This window comes from Bombyx mori, chromosome 23 (assembly GCF_030269925.1).
Source record: "Bombyx mori chromosome 23, ASM3026992v2".
NCBI classification, from domain to species: domain Eukaryota; kingdom Metazoa; phylum Arthropoda; class Insecta; order Lepidoptera; family Bombycidae; genus Bombyx; species Bombyx mori.
The window spans coordinates 18,135,955-18,155,932 of NC_085129.1; the positions used below are offsets into that span (position 1 = coordinate 18,135,955).

The 19,978-nt window shown below is 36.3% G+C and overlaps 2 protein-coding genes across 7 annotated transcripts in view; both read right to left on the minus strand.

The window, feature by feature from the left end:
* Nucleotides 1-1,405: 1,405 nt before the first annotated feature.
* On the minus strand, nt 1,406-2,991 carry LOC110386016 (glucose-1-phosphatase). The gene has a single exon (XM_038019566.2). It carries the CDS (start codon nt 2,698-2,700, stop codon nt 1,471-1,473), a length of 1,230 nt encoding a protein of 409 aa, XP_037875494.1. The 5' UTR covers nt 2,701-2,991; the 3' UTR covers nt 1,406-1,470.
* A 14,132-nt stretch (nt 2,992-17,123) lies between these two features.
* The window catches only part of LOC101741500 (TBC1 domain family member 4), a 61,511-nt gene continuing 58,656 nt past the window's right edge, over nt 17,124-19,978 (minus strand). For all 6 annotated transcript variants that reach the window (XM_038019270.2, XM_038019276.2, XM_038019274.2 and 3 more), the window contains 2 exons: nt 19,547-19,693; nt 17,124-18,580 (listed from right to left, as the gene is read on the minus strand). In XM_038019270.2, coding sequence (XP_037875198.1) covers nt 17,798-18,580; nt 19,547-19,693 — 930 coding nt within the window. In that variant the 3' untranslated portion in view covers nt 17,124-17,797. The remainder of the gene's footprint in view (nt 18,581-19,546; nt 19,694-19,978) is intronic.

Sequence of the window (19,978 nt, forward strand, 5' to 3'; positions counted from 1 at the left end):
GTACTAAAATAATCTTACACCGGTAAGAGTAACGCCATCTATCGCCGAATAGCCGAACTAATATCGAAGATTCTAGTAACATCTAGAACGCTCGAGAAGTACAATGCCATCTATTGTGAGATAGCGGAAACACACAATACTCGACTTTTGTGGAATATTCTAGATAATTCTAGGGATGTCGTATCGGCTATAAAAGCGTTGCAGAGATGGCACGCAGTCAGTTTGTAATCAGAACTACTTGAAGCGAAACAACGAACGGATCACCTGAAGCGAAGCGGAAGAAGCGAACTGAGAATTTTAAAGTGTTTGTGAAGTGTTTTAAGTGTTGTAAGGGATAAATACAATGTTAACTTGTAATTCGGTAGAATTTTATTTATCCCGAGCCCCAGCGTGTAACAACAATAACAATTATTAAATAAAAAGTAAAAAGTAATTAAATAAAAAGCTATAGGATATTAATCCCAAACCCTTTATTTTTTTTTAATTTATCTATCAATACTACTTATATTGAAATATCTTATTTAACAGAAATTGATGACAAATAGACTGTTTTACTACATAGATAAAAGGTACAATACTATGTATATCGATTTACCAAGAAATAATGTGGGAACTGAATTTTTAATAAGCATATTAAAATTTAGTGATAGTATAGAGCACTTCTCAAAATGTCTGCTGCAAACCTGAATGTTACTGTACTATGTATGAATGTACTCTAAATGAATTTTACTCTGTTTTCCTGAATACAGATCTCCATTTATAAATTTTTTTACAATACACAAAATGTTACGAATATCTAATCAATAAAAACGTTATTTTCAATATTTATTATAATTATCTCTCAATTTGTTCTACTGATAAAGTTGGTGCATGTTTATGGAAGGGACCTTCAAATACGTAAATGACATAAGTTTTTAGTACCTAGTCTTTATTGATCACTAGCTGACCCGGCAGACTGCGTAGTGCCTTAATCGATAAATAAAAGATCTAAACTTTTGTTTCTAATAAACATAAAACAAACAAAATGAATCCGTCCGACAGGGGACACATCAAAGTAAAAACAAAATTGTTATTTTTATTTAATTCCGAGCATTATCATATTTATCTACCTTTTAAACCTTCTCTGGACTTCCACAAATAATTCAAGACCAAAATTAGCCAAATCGGTCCAGCCGTTCTCTAGTTTTAGCGAGACTAACTAAGACTAAAGCAATTCATTTTTATATATTAAGATTAGTGCCAAAAAGTTTAAAAATTGACCCGGAGTAAGATGACCCGTAAGAGTAAGATGACGCTATATAGTTGAATGTATTTCGCCTTTGAATGAGAACTTCACCCCCTGCTATATTCTTTGAATTTCCGAATTCGAAAATATATTGCAGTAGAACAAGAACAATATGCATAATTTACTTAAAATTGTGTTTATTTTGTTTTATACACATACACATTAATTATGAAATTAACGAAAATTTAATACTTATTTATTAATTTTATGAAATCATCCCACGGACATAAACCATTTTTATCGATCGCGCAGTCTTTGATTCCCAATGTAACTCGTAATGGCGGGCTTTGAATGTTAATTTTAACGCCATCTCTTAATTGATTCCATGACAGATAAACGTATTCTACTTTCAAATAATAATCACCGGCCGCGTCTTTCCATTTTTGAAATATAATCTTCCCGCCTACCGGGTACGGCTCGTACTGCTCAGGTAACACAAACGGATTGAAGCCTAAAGCGTTGGTTATTAAGTTCAAATTCGCATCGTGGCCCACGAGCAAAGCAAGTTTAATATTTTCATTTGTGAATATAGACCTCATATATCTGATCGTAGGTCGGGCAGTATCCTTGACAGATGAGGGAATATTAAACCGTATTTTTTGATCCATAGCCGTTATTTTAGTTAGAACTTTCCATTGCTCGGGACTAGTGATTTCTCCCCACGCAACTTCTTCCAGAGGACGTCCTTCGTAGTAACTCATTATAAAATTATCAACTACTTCATTTCCTATTGTCAGAGGTCCGTTCAACTTCAGTTTGTCGCCAGCGTGATAAATTACAATATTCTTGTCGTGGACCAAATCGCAGAATCCTTTAGTTTCGCATATTTTAGAGGTTTTTATGTCGATAATCTTGTCTAATTCTTCGTAGGCATCTGTTAGTTTACAATTGGCGAGCATTTCCTCGATTTCTTCGAGTACTTTTTGTTTGTAGGCTTCGGTGGTGTTATGAATAGCATAATTAAAAGTGATGTCATGTATATCAAAATCCTTTTCATACTTCACGTTTACATTGCAGTCAGGGAATGCGGCATCGACAAACGCCTTCGCAGTAGCTATGGTTCGTCTCTTGTTATTCGCATAAATCAAAACGGTTTCTTTGTCGGGACACGTTCCGGGTAAGAGTTGATTCTCTGTCATCCATTTCGTTAGATATTCGCCCATGTAGCCTTCCAATAAGGCCCCCTTTTCCGTCAGCAGGGCCGGCTCCAAAGACCATTTCGGAAATATTTTGTTTGTGTATTCTTCTGTGTCTTTTGTTATTGGAGCCCTTATGTTGTGACGACTAAAAATTAAGACTTGCTCGAGGCGCAGACAGCCAACGCCGGATATTAATAAAAAATAAAAAGTTACTGCGATCATATCGTTCACAGTGCGCGTTGAATTAAAAAAAAACTTATGCCTGTGCTTTGACATTTGCCAAACGTATCAACGGAGCCACGTTACAAACACAACTGGATTGAATATTTTTACATTTATGGAGATAATATTCGTCTCATCAAAATCAGTACGAATTAGTTTCGTATTTGTTATGAGAGTCGCGTGATGAAATCACAACAATGTTTTTTTAACATTTTTTTGTTCAGGTTTTTTTGCTTATTACAATTATGTAAAATTTCGAACAATAATAAGTTCTTTAAATTATTCCTACTACACTACTAATTAACATTAAATCGACACTGATTTAACTTTACATAATCAAATCATTTAATCTCACAGGCATAAGAATAGAGATATATTTTTAAATTTAAGTCATTCAAACGAAACATAAACATGTCAGCTTTCCATTACAAAAATAGCAGACAACTTGAATTGGATTTAATAAATTTGTTTCATAATGATAATAGTTCTTGCCTATAGTTCATGGTAACGGGTCACAACCTTGTACGAAAACATTACATCTGTAATCACTAACTTTGCTTCGTCGTACATTTCATGAATTTTAAAATAGCATTATACCTAGTTATAGATAATATTGGGGCGTGAATCGAAATACAGCAGAACGTGTATTCAAGACTTTTATTAGGTTTAATAACATATCAATAAAATAAAAACAGGTTTCTACATATACTGGGTGTTAGGAGACCACTTCCGAAAACGAAGACAGACGATAGTAGGTACTAATGACACCTTTGATTATGGAACGGAAAAAAATCGAAACTGATTTAAAAAAAAAAAATTTAAAATGTTTTGTTAGCATTATTTACGCTTCATCGTGTTATACATTCATTCGTAGTTTATTTTTTGGCATAGATGAATAATTTTGTGTTCAGTATCAGTCATTTGTTACAAAATATAGTTCTGGTACCTATCTTTGTTTGATACCCTTTCAATTTTTTCCATATTATTCATACTTGAAGGCGGCACTGTTTCATTCAACAACTGTAACCTATCAATTTCGACGGGAGCTGTACGATTTTAGCCTGAAATATTTACAAGCAAAAAAATTAATTTTGTTATAATAAGTATAATATTTTCAATGTTAATTATGTACATTTACACTAATCTATTTACTTACACTGTATATTATTATATAACTTATAACAAGCTTTAACTTAAATCGCCATCTATCGCCGAATAGCCGAACGAATATAGAAGGCTCTGGTAGCATCTAGAACGCTCGAGAAGTACAACGCCATCTATTGTCAGATAGCGGAAACACACAATACTCGACTTTTGTGGAATATTCTCGATAATTCTAGAGATGTGGTATTGGCTATAAAAGCGTTGCAGAGATGGCACACAGTCAGTTTGTAATCGGAACTACTCGAAGCGAAACAGCGAACGGATCACCTGAAGCGAAGCGGAAGAAGCGAATTGAGACTTTTAAAGTGTTTGTGAAGTGTTCTAAGTGATAAATACAGTGTTAACTTGTAATTCGGTAGAATTTTATTAATCCCGAACCCCAGCGCGTAGCAATAATAACAATTATTAAATGAAAAGTAAAAAGTAATTAAATGAAAAGCTATAGGATATTAATCCCAAACCCTTTATTTATTTTTTTAATTAAATTAACAATACTACATAAATTTAATTAACTTATTTAACAGAAAATAATGACAAATACACTGTTTTACTACATAGATATAAGGCACAATACTATGTATATCGATTTACCAAGAAATAATTTTGGAACTGAATTTTAGTAAACATATTTGGTGATAGTATAAGGTACCTACTTCTCAAAATGTCTGCTGCAAAGCGGAATGTTACTATAAATGTAGGTATTATACTCTGTTTTCCTGAGTACAGATATCCATTTATTAAGATTTTATTTACAATACACAATATATTACGAATATCTAATCAATGAAAACGTTATTTTCAATATTTATTATATCTCTCAATTTGTTCTACTGACAAAATTGGTGGATGTTTATGGAAGGGACCTTCAAATACGTAAAGTTTAGATGACATAAGTTTTTAGTAGCTACTTAGTCTTTATTGATCACTAGCTGACCCGGCAGACTGCGTAGTGCCTTAATCGATAAATAAAAGATCTAAACTTTTTTATAAAATAAACATAAAGCAAACAAAAGAAATCCGTCCGACAGGGGACACATCAAAGTAAAAACAAAATTGTTATTTTTATTTAATTCCGAGCATTATCATATTTATCTACTTTTAAACCTTCTCTGGACTTCCACAAATAATTCAAGACCAAAATTAGCCAAATCGGTCCAGCCGTTCTCTAGTTTTAGCGAGACTAACTAAGACTAAAGCAATTCATTTTTATATATTAAGATTAGTGCCAAAAAGTTTAAAAATTGACCCGGAGTAAGATGACCCGTAAGAGTAAGATGACGCTATATAGTTGAATGTATTTCGCCTTTGAATGAGAACTTCACCCCCTGCTATATTCTTTGAATTTCCGAATTCGAAAATATATTGCAGTAGAACAAGAACAATATGCATAATTTACTTAAAATTGTGTTTATTTTGTTTTATACACATACACATTAATTATGAAATTAACGAAAATTTAATACTTATTTATTAATTTTATGAAATCATCCCACGGACATAAACCATTTTTATCGATCGCGCAGTCTTTGATTCCCAATGTAACTCGTAATGGCGGGCTTTGAATGTTAATTTTAACGCCATCTCTTAATTGATTCCATGACAGATAAACGTATTCTACTTTCAAATAATAATCACCGGCCGCGTCTTTCCATTTTTGAAATATAATCTTCCCGCCTACCGGGTACGGCTCGTACTGCTCAGGTAACACAAACGGATTGAAGCCTAAAGCGTTGGTTATTAAGTTCAAATTCGCATCGTGGCCCACGAGCAAAGCAAGTTTAATATTTTCATTTGTGAATATAGACCTCATATATCTGATCGTAGGTCGGGCAGTATCCTTGACAGATGAGGGAATATTAAACCGTATTTTTTGATCCATAGCCGTTATTTTAGTTAGAACTTTCCATTGCTCGGGACTAGTGATTTCTCCCCACGCAACTTCTTCCAGAGGACGTCCTTCGTAGTAACTCATTATAAAATTATCAACTACTTCATTTCCTATTGTCAGAGGTCCGTTCAACTTCAGTTTGTCGCCAGCGTGATAAATTACAATATTCTTGTCGTGGACCAAATCGCAGAATCCTTTAGTTTCGCATATTTTAGAGGTTTTTATGTCGATAATCTTGTCTAATTCTTCGTAGGCATCTGTTAGTTTACAATTGGCGAGCATTTCCTCGATTTCTTCGAGTACTTTTTGTTTGTAGGCTTCGGTGGTGTTATGAATAGCATAATTAAAAGTGATGTCATGTATATCAAAATCCTTTTCATACTTCACGTTTACATTGCAGTCAGGGAATGCGGCATCGACAAACGCCTTCGCAGTAGCTATGGTTCGTCTCTTGTTATTCGCATAAATCAAAACGGTTTCTTTGTCGGGACACGTTCCGGGTAAGAGTTGATTCTCTGTCATCCATTTCGTTAGATATTCGCCCATGTAGCCTTCCAATAAGGCCCCCTTTTCCGTCAGCAGGGCCGGCTCCAAAGACCATTTCGGAAATATTTTGTTTGTGTATTCTTCTGTGTCTTTTGTTATTGGAGCCCTTATGTTGTGACGACTAAAAATTAAGACTTGCTCGAGGCGCAGACAGCCAACGCCGGATATTAATAAAAAATAAAAAGTTACTGCGATCATATCGTTCACAGTGCGCGTTGAATTAAAAAAAAACTTATGCCTGTGCTTTGACATTTGCCAAACGTATCAACGGAGCCACGTTACAAACACAACTGGATTGAATATTTTTACATTTATGGAGATAATATTCGTCTCATCAAAATCAGTACGAATTAGTTTCGTATTTGTTATGAGAGTCGCGTGATGAAATCACAACAATGTTTTTTTAACATTTTTTTGTTCAGGTTTTTTTGCTTATTACAATTATGTAAAATTTCGAACAATAATAAGTTCTTTAAATTATTCCTACTACACTACTAATTAACATTAAATCGACACTGATTTAACTTTACATAATCAAATCATTTAATCTCACAGGCATAAGAATAGAGATATATTTTTAAATTTAAGTCATTCAAACGAAACATAAACATGTCAGCTTTCCATTACAAAAATAGCAGACAACTTGAATTGGATTTAATAAATTTGTTTCATAATGATAATAGTTCTTGCCTATAGTTCATGGTAACGGGTCACAACCTTGTACGAAAACATTACATCTGTAATCACTAACTTTGCTTCGTCGTACATTTCATGAATTTTAAAATAGCATTATACCTAGTTATAGATAATATTGGGGCGTGAATCGAAATACAGCAGAACGTGTATTCAAGACTTTTATTAGGTTTAATAACATATCAATAAAATAAAAACAGGTTTCTACATATACTGGGTGTTAGGAGACCACTTCCGAAAACGAAGACAGACGATAGTAGGTACTAATGACACCTTTGATTATGGAACGGAAAAAAATCGAAACTGATTTAAAAAAAAAAAATTTAAAATGTTTTGTTAGCATTATTTACGCTTCATCGTGTTATACATTCATTCGTAGTTTATTTTTTGGCATAGATGAATAATTTTGTGTTCAGTATCAGTCATTTGTTACAAAATATAGTTCTGGTACCTATCTTTGTTTGATACCCTTTCAATTTTTTCCATATTATTCATACTTGAAGGCGGCACTGTTTCATTCAACAACTGTAACCTATCAATTTCGACGGGAGCTGTACGATTTTAGCCTGAAATATTTACAAGCAAAAAAATTAATTTTGTTATAATAAGTATAATATTTTCAATGTTAATTATGTACATTTACACTAATCTATTTACTTACACTGTATATTATTATATAACTTATAACAAGCTTTAACTTAAATCGCCATCTATCGCCGAATAGCCGAACGAATATAGAAGGCTCTGGTAGCATCTAGAACGCTCGAGAAGTACAACGCCATCTATTGTCAGATAGCGGAAACACACAATACTCGACTTTTGTGGAATATTCTCGATAATTCTAGAGATGTGGTATTGGCTATAAAAGCGTTGCAGAGATGGCACACAGTCAGTTTGTAATCGGAACTACTCGAAGCGAAACAGCGAACGGATCACCTGAAGCGAAGCGGAAGAAGCGAATTGAGACTTTTAAAGTGTTTGTGAAGTGTTCTAAGTGATAAATACAGTGTTAACTTGTAATTCGGTAGAATTTTATTAATCCCGAACCCCAGCGCGTAGCAATAATAACAATTATTAAATGAAAAGTAAAAAGTAATTAAATGAAAAGCTATAGGATATTAATCCCAAACCCTTTATTTATTTTTTTAATTAAATTAACAATACTACATAAATTTAATTAACTTATTTAACAGAAAATAATGACAAATACACTGTTTTACTACATAGATATAAGGCACAATACTATGTATATCGATTTACCAAGAAATAATTTTGGAACTGAATTTTAGTAAACATATTTGGTGATAGTATAAGGTACCTACTTCTCAAAATGTCTGCTGCAAAGCGGAATGTTACTATAAATGTAGGTATTATACTCTGTTTTCCTGAGTACAGATATCCATTTATTAAGATTTTATTTACAATACACAATATATTACGAATATCTAATCAATGAAAACGTTATTTTCAATATTTATTATATCTCTCAATTTGTTCTACTGACAAAATTGGTGGATGTTTATGGAAGGGACCTTCAAATACGTAAAGTTTAGATGACATAAGTTTTTAGTAGCTACTTAGTCTTTATTGATCACTAGCTGACCCGGCAGACTGCGTAGTGCCTTAATCGATAAATAAAAGATCTAAACTTTTTTATAAAATAAACATAAAGCAAACAAAAGAAATCCGTCCGACAGGGGACACATCAAAGTAAAAACAAAATTGTTATTTTTATTTAATTCCGAGCATTATCATATTTATCTACTTTTAAACCTTCTCTGGACTTCCACAAATAATTCAAGACCAAAATTAGCCAAATCGGTCCAGCCGTTCTCTAGTTTTAGCGAGACTAACAAACAGCAATTCATTTATATATATATATATATATATATATATATATATATATATATATATATATATATATATATATAGATTGGAAAAACGAATTCACGCCCCACTTGATAATAAGTAGATACGCTGCGTGGCAAAACATAAATGCCGCCACCCACTTGCGACAACTATGTGAGGTATGATAGTACGAGTTATAATTCTAACGACTGTCTCGATCGAATCTGAACATAATATGATAGCTTGGCAGCAGGAATAGGGCCACTATACTGGTGGTAGGCACGGGTAGGTACCACCATCCCGCCTATTTCCGCCGTGAAGCAGTAATGCGTTTCGGTTCGAAGGGTGGGGTAGCCGTTGTAACTATACTGAGACCTTAGAACTTATATCTCGAGGTGGGTGGCGCATTAACGTTTTAGATGTCTATGGGCTCCAGTAACCACTTAACATCAGGTGGGCTGTGAGCTCGTCCATCCATCTAAGCAATAAAAAAAAAATTTTGGTGCTAGTGCATACAAATGAATTAATAGTATTTCTGTTAGCAAATTATATATAGCGAAAATATTGCAAGGTCACCGCTATCGAAGCATCCAAATAGCATTTCGTTTTCGATCTTCGATTGTCGTCGGTCCTTATTAAGTATACCAAATTTTGAGTTAATCCGGCGTTTTGAAGGAGTTCAAAATCATGTTCAAAGATTCCATTACATACATACGTCTAAAGCTAATAAAAGCGTATTAAAAAGTAAATACTTACGAGCCTTTAACGAAAAATTATATATTTTGGAGCCAGATTAAATTCAAGGAGAATTCAAGAATGAGTTTTTCACTGCCAAATTGTCTAATATTTGCACAAGGCTAAAAGTTCGTACAAATTAATAATAAAAAACAAAGTAGCTCATAAATCCAGAAAGAATCAAAATCGATTTAAAAATTTAAAAACGTTACGCCATTATTATTTTTTTAAAGGATTTTATGACCCGATAACTAAGATCTTTAAGTCGTGTCTTATTTTAATTTATATTCTTATTTTTATAAAATGTCGCAAATTAATCATCTTCATTACATTTCACTCCATAATATAATTTTTCATAAAAATATGAATATAAATTAAAATAAGATATGACTTAAAGGTCTCAGTTACCAGGTCATAAATTCCCTTAAAAAAATTATTAAAAATAAAAATTGTTGATAATACCGGTTCGTGTTTGTAACAAATTGTTTTTTGTTTCCAAAATAGTTCCAACTTCTACCAATACTAATATTTTTTATTGAGTCACAACTCATGTCTGAGTGATCTATGATGAGTTTAATAGATTATTAGTGCCAAAAAGTCTCAAAATTGACGGGCCAGCAGGAGTAAGATGACGCTAGTTGAATGTATTTCGCCTTTGAATGAGAACTTCACCCCCTGCTATATTCTTTCAATATCCGAAGCGAAGGTATCGAATAGGTACTGCAGTGTAGAAATAATATGCATAATTCACACAAAACAGTGTTTATTTCGTTTTGTACACATACACATTATGAAATTAATGAAATTTTAATACTTATTCAAAAATTTTAAGAAATCATCCCACGGACAGAGATCATTTTTATCGATCGCACATTCTTTGAGCTCCAGTGTTTCTCGTAATGGCGGGTTTTTAAAGTTGATTTTAACGCCATCTCTTATTTGATTCCAAGACTGATAAACGTATTCTACTTTCAAATAATAATCACCGGCCACGTCCTTCCATTTTTGAAATATAATCTTCCCGCCTACCGGGAACGGCTCGTACTGCTCTATTAGCACAAACGGATTGAAGCCTAAAGCGTTGGTTAATATGTTGAAATTCGTGTCGTGGCCCACGAGCAGAGCAAATTTAAGATTTTCGTTCGAGAATATAGACCTCATATATCTGATCGTAGGTCGGGCGGTATCCTTGACAGCTGAAGGAATATTAAATCGCATTTGTTGATCCTTAACCGCTATTTTAGTTAGGACTTCCCATTGCTCGGGACTAGTCACTTCTCCCCACGCAACTTCTTTCAACGGACGTCCTTCGTAGTAACTCATTATGAAATTATCAACTACGGAATTCCCTATTCTCAGAGGACCGTTCAGCTCTAGTTCTTCGCCAACGTGATAAATTACAATATTCTTGTCGTGGACCAAATCGCAGAATCCTTGAGTTTCGCATATTTTAGAGGTTTTTATGTCGATAATCTTGTCTAATTCTTCGTAGGCATCTGTTAGTTTACAATTGGCGAGCATTTCCTCGATTTCTTCGAGTACTTTTTGTTTGTAGGCTTCGGTGGTGTTATGAATAGCAGAATTGAAGATGATGTCATGTATATCAAAATCCTTTTTATGCTTCACGATTACATTGCAGTCAGGGAATGCGGCATCGACAAATGCCTTCGCAGTAGCTATGGTTCGTCTCTTATTATTCGCATAAATCAAAACGGTTTCTTTGTCGGGACACGTTCCGGGTAAAAGTTGATTCTCTCTCATCCATTTCGTTAGATATTCGCTCATATGACCTTCCAATAAGGCTCCTTTTTCCGTCAGCATGCCCGGCTCTTGGGACCATTTCGGAAATATTTTGTTCGTGTATTCATCTATATGTTTTGATAGTGGAACTCTTAAGTTGTGACGACTAAAAATTAATACTTGCTCAAGGCGTAGACAGCCAACGCCGGATAATAATAAAAAATTAAAAGTTACCGCCAACATATCGTTCACTGTGTGCGATAAATTAAAAAAAAAAACTTATGCCTATGCTTTGAAATTTACCAAACGTGTCAACGGAGCCACGTTACAAACACAACTGGTTTGTGTGTTTTTGCATTGATTGCGATAAAACTCGTTGCATCAAAACTCAGTACGAATTAGTTTCGTATTTGTTCTGGGCGTCGCGTCACGAAATCACAAGATGTTTTTTTAAGGAATTTTATGTTCAAGTTTTATTGATAATTTAAAGTGTTGTTACTGTAGTTTGCGTGAAGGTTATATTTATTATTTTAATAAGTACAGAGTTCTTATGAAACGTGAATATTTTTCAATGTTTTAGAAATGAAAAACTCAACTGAATGTCAGCGGACACAATCTCAAATCATTTATTCGAATAGTGTAAGCGGCTATACCAATCACAGTTTACAATGTACCTACGAAGTGGTTTTTGGGTGAAGTATGTAATTAAAAAAATATTTCCTCCTTTAACTATTATGTATTTTTGTTATTAAAGGCTTCGATCAGCAATAGTAACTGCTGATCGAAGATTAAAAGTGAATAGGTACGAATAGATTTCTTTACAGTGTACTTTTATTGTAACATTAACATTTTAATTTGAATTAGGTAGGTACCTACCTGCCTACGCACGGAACAAACGAAGCGTGTTTTAAAGATCTTAATATTTTCAATTCCAGGTCCTTTGTTGTAAGATGTACATATATACTTATTAAAGTTATCATAATACTACATACCTATTTAATTATATTAACCTGAAGGATAGGTAAGCTACGTTAGTAATTCTATATTTCAAATTTTTAACATTAAGTAATAACATATTTTGTTTACTTTAATTTTGATTTAAATGTGTGTGCGAATTGTTGGATTATTGTTATCTGATAATAAATGAATTGAACGAAATTGAATTATAGTTTATACTGAATATTTTAATATCAAGAGTGAAAGTGGTACAATGGTATTTTACGTAACTTTTTATGTGTGTTAGCACATTTCATGGCTCGAGCTTAAACCGCTTAGACTCCTTCTGATGTAACACTGGGCAAAATTGATATAAGACATGAATATACCGAGAATTTTTTAGGTTAGGTTTTATCTATATATTAATTCGTGAAGCAAAAACTTTGTATCCCTTTTTACGAAAATTGCGCGGACGGAGGAGTATGAAAATTTCCACACTTATAGAGAATATAGAGAAGAAGTACACAATGCTAATATTTTTTTTAAATAATGCATAAAAGATAAATTAAATCAATAAAGAAAACATTACACACACTACATACCATGTATTTGACGCACACACGCATGCATACTATTTATTGTCAAACTTTTGTTCTTGGCGTCAAATTGAGAATAGCTTAAATATTGTTTGTCTTTGTTAATATTTTTTATAGTTTAGTCTTGGCGAAATTTGTGATTATAGAAGTATAAAATACAATAATAATAGTGTACAAACTTCCAATTCCAATTAATTATAGTCGAATTTCGACTACTGCGGGACCTCTAGTAATAATATTAAGTTTCTTCATCTTTCTCCGCGTCATTGTTTTTTTTACGTTCCATTTCCGCTCGAACGAAATCTCCGAATTCACTATTCGATATGGGAAATAAGTCACGTCATAAAACTTGGAATGTCGTTACCTACTAAAAACGCAAATGTTCTTCGTAATCCTTGTAAAATTTATTCGGACGGAATTTTGCTGCGGTTAAAACATTGACGATTGATAATCTCGTCTACAAATAAATCTAATTTAGTTATTGAATGTTAGAAGAAGATGAGAAGATGACTATTTTGACCTTGGGCTCTAAAAAAGCAATCCAAGTTTGGCTATGGATTTTTAGAGTTTAATTATTCACTTGTGTGTACGTATAGGTATTTCTTCCATCACTTTTTCTATTCATTATGTTGCAAGCCAGATTTTGTTTCTTTTTACTTGTGTTTTTTATGTATATTTTTAGCTTGTGATGTGTATTGCGTGCCTGATAAATAAAATATATAAATAATATCTCATTACGCATTAAACAAATGTGATGATTTAATTAAGAAACGACGCGGTTGCGTAACTAGCGGCTTTATAATGAAACAATCAATTTTAAATGTTTTTGAACGATCACCGCCAAATTGGTGGTACCAACAAGTGATTTGTGGTGACTTTTTAGTTTTTACCGTAACCGGTCCTCTGTGAGCATAATCAATAATTAACTGTGAAAAAACACACAGATTTGTTTTGTTACCGGAACCTAATCGCGAATCCACGTTGACAGACAAGGTCAAAGTTATTATCCATGTTGGAGACGGTCATTAGTTTGGTGGCAAAACGAAGCGCAGCACGATTCCCGGGAGGTGACAGCACGACCGTAATGTCGTCGGAGCTCGGCTAACTTCGTGCTACGGCAGAGTATAGCCGATGGAGGCGCGCATAGACGCTAATTCACTTACCAACCAGCCGTCTTGAAGAGCGGTGCCTCCGTCCTAAGAACTGGCATTCGTTTTCGTTTGCTAACAGCCTGGCCACGGGACATTCGCCGATACGAATATTCGCGCGGTGCGAACGGCGAAGCGTCTAGCGACTAAAATAAGAGCATAGAAATGTACCTAACAAGCCACGCGCACCGGCGACCGGCGAAGCGACCGGCGAAATGTACCGAGCGAATCGCGCGGGCGACTTACGATGCGGCGGGCGAGCAAAACAAATGCATGCATAAGGACGGCGCAAGCCACGGAGTCGAGCGGTAGTCGCGGCGAATAGTGCAGTGATTAAATGAGTTTAGTTGTTTTCGCCGCGAAAAATGAACGCCGAAATTTTTATATTTTATATTTTTTATTAATTTTTTTTTTTTATACTTTTAAACTCGTCGTGGCCGAACGGATAAGACGTCCGGTGTTGAGCGATGCACCGGTAGTCGAATATCAGGCGGGTACCAATTTTTGTAATGAAATACGTACTCAACAAATTTTAATGTTCACGATTGATTTCCACGGTGAAGGAATAACATCGTGTAATAAAAATGAAACCCTCAAAATTATAATTTGCGTAATTACTGGGGGTAGGACCTCTTGTGAGTCCGCGCGGGTGGGTACCACCACCCTGCCTGTTTCTGCCGTGAAGTAGTAATGCGTTTCGGTTTGAAGGGTGGGGCAGCCATTGTAACTATACTTGAGACCTTAGAACTTATATCTCAAGGTGGGTGGCGCATTTACGTTGTGGATGTCTATGGGCTTCAGTAACCACTTAACACAAGGTGGACTGTGAGCTCATCCACCCATCTAAGCAATAAAAAAAATATATAGCTGAAATACTAGCTAGACCAGCTATTTGGAAGTCTAGCCACCCAAAGTATTTCTCGTACTTCTTGTGGAATTCTCCATCTATAGGTATACTCCGATTCTTATTCAAATCATGTACTTCACAATCTTTTCCAAATAATAGGTCCTGAACCAAAAAACTATTAATTTGTAAGCAATATCGAGATAATTTCGATATAGACATTTCGATGTCGGACTTCCTTACTAGTCGCGGCGGCGAACGTGAGTACCCGTGGCCTGCAAACGGTGCTGCGCGAATGGTCGCCTCGCCCACCGCTTCGCTGTTCGCACCGCCGATCCCCGTGGCCAGGCTGTAACGCCAAGAGATGATTTTTAAATTGTTCTAAGACAACAAACGTGTTTTGGGCACTCAATATTTCTCTCAACTCGATCACCCTATTCGCCCGTGTGATGTCTGACGATGGTCTTTATAATGCGGTCTCTCCGACCTACATATTTTACAACCGGAAATCAGAAATGCGCGGGATTTTTGTACTTACTAGTGCTGGCTAGTAAAGGGCTACCAGTAGATCACGATTCTTAGTACCCTGGTATAAGACTATTTTTCCTTACGAAATCACAGGTAGCCGCGAGGGCATATTCTAGCTTCACTTCAGGTTTGGTAGGAAATTTCATGAGGCTGAACCTGTGGGTAGTTGTTAATACTGGCCCTAGCAAGAGCAGTGCTTCGCTAAATCTACCCGAATAAAGACGGTATACGATAAAATCGCGTTCATACTCGTACGCCTATATCCGATGATCTGCATGCGAAGTGTGGTTTGTTATTTACTTTTCGCCCTTCGTAAATAATATTTTGGATGTGTACAATATTATAATATTAACAAAATAGAAGAAAACGACGCTAGGCACTAGACGATACTATAGTAGAATTATTTTGTCCGTGCAGTTTGGGTCATAAAACACAGGCCGGCTAGGGCGGTGAGCATGTTGCGCGGGCGCAACGTCATTATCGATAAAAACAAATGAGTCATCGAAGGCAGGTACACGGCGGCGGGGGTATACGAAGGGTGGTGAGACATTGTTATGTTATAAGTCATTTGTACTTACCTGCAAATTATAGTACATTATGTCGAAGAGAAATGTTTTTATGCATTCGTTCTCTGAATGTGTTTGTTTTGTATCAAAACGGCAGAATTTATTCAAAATAATATTTGCACGTGTTGTTGTCAACAATGTGCTAAAATTTTTCACTGAAATAAAAATAAATCCCGAAAGGTTACAAAGTATAAATTTCTGCCGTTCTCGTTAACTTGCTGCGGCGATATGTAGTGTAAGTGTTCGATTAGTGATTTTTTTCTTTCATTTTTATCACTAACCCACAAAATGACAAAACTAAATACACTATCGATAGCGCTTATCGACAACAATAATGCGCATCACTATGCCCGTCCATAAGGCTCGTGAGTGGAAGAGAGAACCAAATACTCGCTTCACCGCTCCGATTTTTTATGACCCAAACTGCACGGACAAAATAATTCTACTATAGTTATATTAATATTTACGATTTATATTATACATAAATCCGCACGAATCTTGTTAAATGACGTCAGATGACGCCTGCGCGTTCGGGAATTCCGATCGCGCCCGATGACACCCGAATGCGACTTGATATGCCGATATTGTAAGCTACGGAAGTAAATTGTCACTTCATCTTCGCTGAGAATTTTCAGTGGACTTTTTGAAAGAATCCAAGACACGTTCAGAGGTTTCGTTTAATTTTCCACTTTTTAGCACTGATGATAAACAGTTAATAAGACACGTTTAAGCCTGAAGAAACACTAAACGAACTTCTCATCTCGCCTTCCCGCCAAATAGTCGCTCGGTATGCAAATAGTTTGAAACAGGACTGAAAGGCTATTTGGTATAAGCGACATTTATCTTTGTAATCAAAGATCCGTTTTATTTGGTATCAATAATTCGATATTTTTAATTGAACTTCAATTAGCTTTACCCCATTCAAATAACTGAAGAAGTCTTTTTGTCATGATGTATTTTGCAAATTTTAAACTTTAAATGGCTGTTCTGTAATGTTGCAAAAATCTCGCGTAAACCTTTCACCTCTCGATTTAATCTACCTAAAGTGAAAAATATGCGAAGATGCTAAAATTTTAAAATAAATAAAAAATTACTAAGTAGTACAACAATTCACCCAACTCATCGCCCGTTAGGTTTATGCGCGTTGCCATAGATTATACACTTAATATATTCGAGACGCGTTGCGGCCAAAAAATCTGTCATTTTCATTTGACATTAAAGAAAACCAGAAATAAAACTACTTACTTGATTTTTTCTTTTTCAATAATTTATTTAATCTATGGCGCACATTCAACGAAGAATACTTTAGTCTCTCGGCATCAGTTTTACACTTAAATTTAACAGAATTGAACGTGATTTGAATAATTTATAATAAAATTAAATAAACAATTATTTTTTTGTCTCCCTTATTTACTATAGAAGCGAGTGAGAAGGCAAAGATTCTTGTGCAATGTATTTTTTTTTTATGAGGTCGTCTCAATCTACATAAGGCTGTCCCTTGTAAGGGGTAGCATGTGTGACGGCATGCCTTCAAATGTTTTTCTACAATAATAATTGCTTTAAACACATTTAAAACGATAATTCTTGAAGTCATATACATATAAAGTCGACGATATATGACTGAACCTTTCATACAGATGAAAGAGAACACTCAAATTGTATTTATATTCTTATATATTATGTATTTTTTTATATCTGACTAATAGAGGTTTTTTTTTTTAATATATAATTGATCTAAATAAAATTAAAAGGCCGACAAAGTGTGAAGAAACAGTTTATGCAGAAACAGTTTATGCAGATACAAATCTATCTCCGGCTAGGGTTGTCACAGCCCCTTGTAGGGTTGTCACAGCCACTTGTAGGGTTGTCACAGCCCCTTCTAGGGTTGTCGCGTTCACAAAGCTGCATATAACCGATGACTAACTTTTGTCCGTCTGTCGGAGGGGCCGTATCTGTTTCAGCTTGGTCGAGTGACCGTCGAATTTTATTTCAACGTCACAATCGCTCAGCGGGTGCGACACGGGCCCGCTGTTCCGGTCCGGGCTCAGGGGCGTCGCGAAGCCGCTGTCAATCGATTTGCTACCGGACTTCTCTATGTTAGGACTCAAATTCAACGACATGCACTTTCTGCTCTGGAACAATAGCAGGTCGTCGATGTATGAGCCGCTTCTGGTTTCCCCCTGGCTGGGCAGCTCCGAGCTTGGCTGCGGATGTCGGTCCGAGCGAGCCGCTAAACCACCAGACACCTTCCCATTCAACTCTTTAAGCGCACACGATAGACCTTCGTCATTACCGTTCCTTTCATTCTCGCTTCTCTCATCTAAGGCTTTGAGAGGGTTTTTCGTGAGACCAGAATGCACTGAAAGGGATTTTTTCATTGTGAACCTTCTTCTGTCGTTTTCAGGCGAATATTTCTCGGCGACGTCTTCTTTGTTCGTCTTCGCAAAGAGATTCGGGGTGCTGATGCCTTTGTGAGTTCTCCTCTCATCTTCCTCTGCGGTCCTCGACGAGAACATCTTCGAGCCGAAGGACAGCCTCTTGCTGTGGCTCTGGACGATCCTCTTGATTTCCTGGGGCAGGTCGGCGCGCTGGTGGGCGCTCACGTACCGACTCAGCAGCGTCAGTTGTTGCTCGATGCTCTTGTTGGCGGCTTCGAGACGGGCTTGGCTCTTTTGATAGTTTTCTATTGCCTCCATTGCTGACTGGAAATTTTTAATATTTTTTTTTGTATTGCTTTGATGGTTGGGCGAACTCACAGCCCACCTAGTGTTAAGTGGTTACTGGAGCCCATAGACATCTACAACGTAAATGCGCCACCCACCTTGAGATATAAGTTCTAAGGTCTTAAGTATAGTTACTACGGCTGCCCCACCCTTCAAACCGAAACGCATTACTGCTTCACGGCAGAAATAGGCAGAGTGGTGGTACCTACCCGCGCGGACTCACAAGAGGTCATACCTCCAGTAATTACGCAAATTATAATTTCGCAGCTTTGATTTTTATTACACGATGTGTTTCCTTCACCGCGGAAGTCAAGCATGAACATTTGTTAAGTACGTATTTCGTTAGAAAAATTGGTACCCGCCGTGGGATTCGAACACCGGCGCATCGCTAGATACGAATGCACTGGACGTCTTATTCTTTAGGCCACGTCGACTTCGGAAGATTCCCTGAGAAATTGTTTAGGACATAGTCTCATCGTCATCATCATCTTCCCTAGAACCTTGCTTTGCTCTGGAGACCTTGAGATCTGGACATAGCTCCCCTCCACAAGGTTTCCCGAGCGCTATGACATGTCCTTCTTCAAACCAACTTTGAGCAGTCTTTAGCATTAACTTTGCTTACGTTCACGAGCGAGGACAACCACTTGCCATTTACGATCCATACGCCCTACACCTAGATTCATTGCTTAAAATGTCCCTAATAGCCGGTTCGTCCAAGCACATTTAGTAAGACAAGCTGAACATAAGAACCGGTACCACAATCATTCCTCTTAAAAAAATATTCAAAAGAGAGGTAGGTAGGCAGCGGCTTGGCTCTGCTCCCGGCATTGCTGAAGTCCATAGGCGACGGTAACTACGGTGAAGCAGTAACGCGTTCCAGTTCGAAGGGTGGGGCAGCCGTGGTGGGGGGGGTGTCTCATCTGAAAGAATTATCGGTGCGCTCACGTCCAGCTGCTCGCTCATTCGTCTGTTCTCCTCCGTGAGCTTCCGGTTCTGCTGCGTGAGGGTCGCCAGCCGCGGCATCTCCTCTCGGAGCACGGAGTACTCCACGGCGTACTCGCTCAGCTCGCGGCTTATGTCCATCGAGAGGACCTATGCATATATAAAAATGACGTATTGAAATCTCCTTTCTAGCATAAGTAACTGAAGCCTGCGGGATGTCAGGACCATAGGCAGCGGCTTGGCTCTGCCCCTGGCATTGCTGAGGTCCATGGGCGACGGTAACAACTCACCATCAGGTGAGCCGTATGCTCGTCTCGTCTACAAGGGCAATAAAAAAAAACACACAAATTAGTTATAGATAAGCAACTCGAGCACTCAACAAAAATGTTTACGGGCGTCGGCCACTAGATGGCTTCGCTTCGATTAGTTTCTCAT

What these genes read in the sequence shown, in the direction of transcription:
- LOC110386016 (XM_038019566.2), bottom strand. Translation starts at nt 2,700, where the DNA reads ATGTCAAAGCACAGGCATAAGTTTTTTTTTAATTCAACGCGCACTGTG.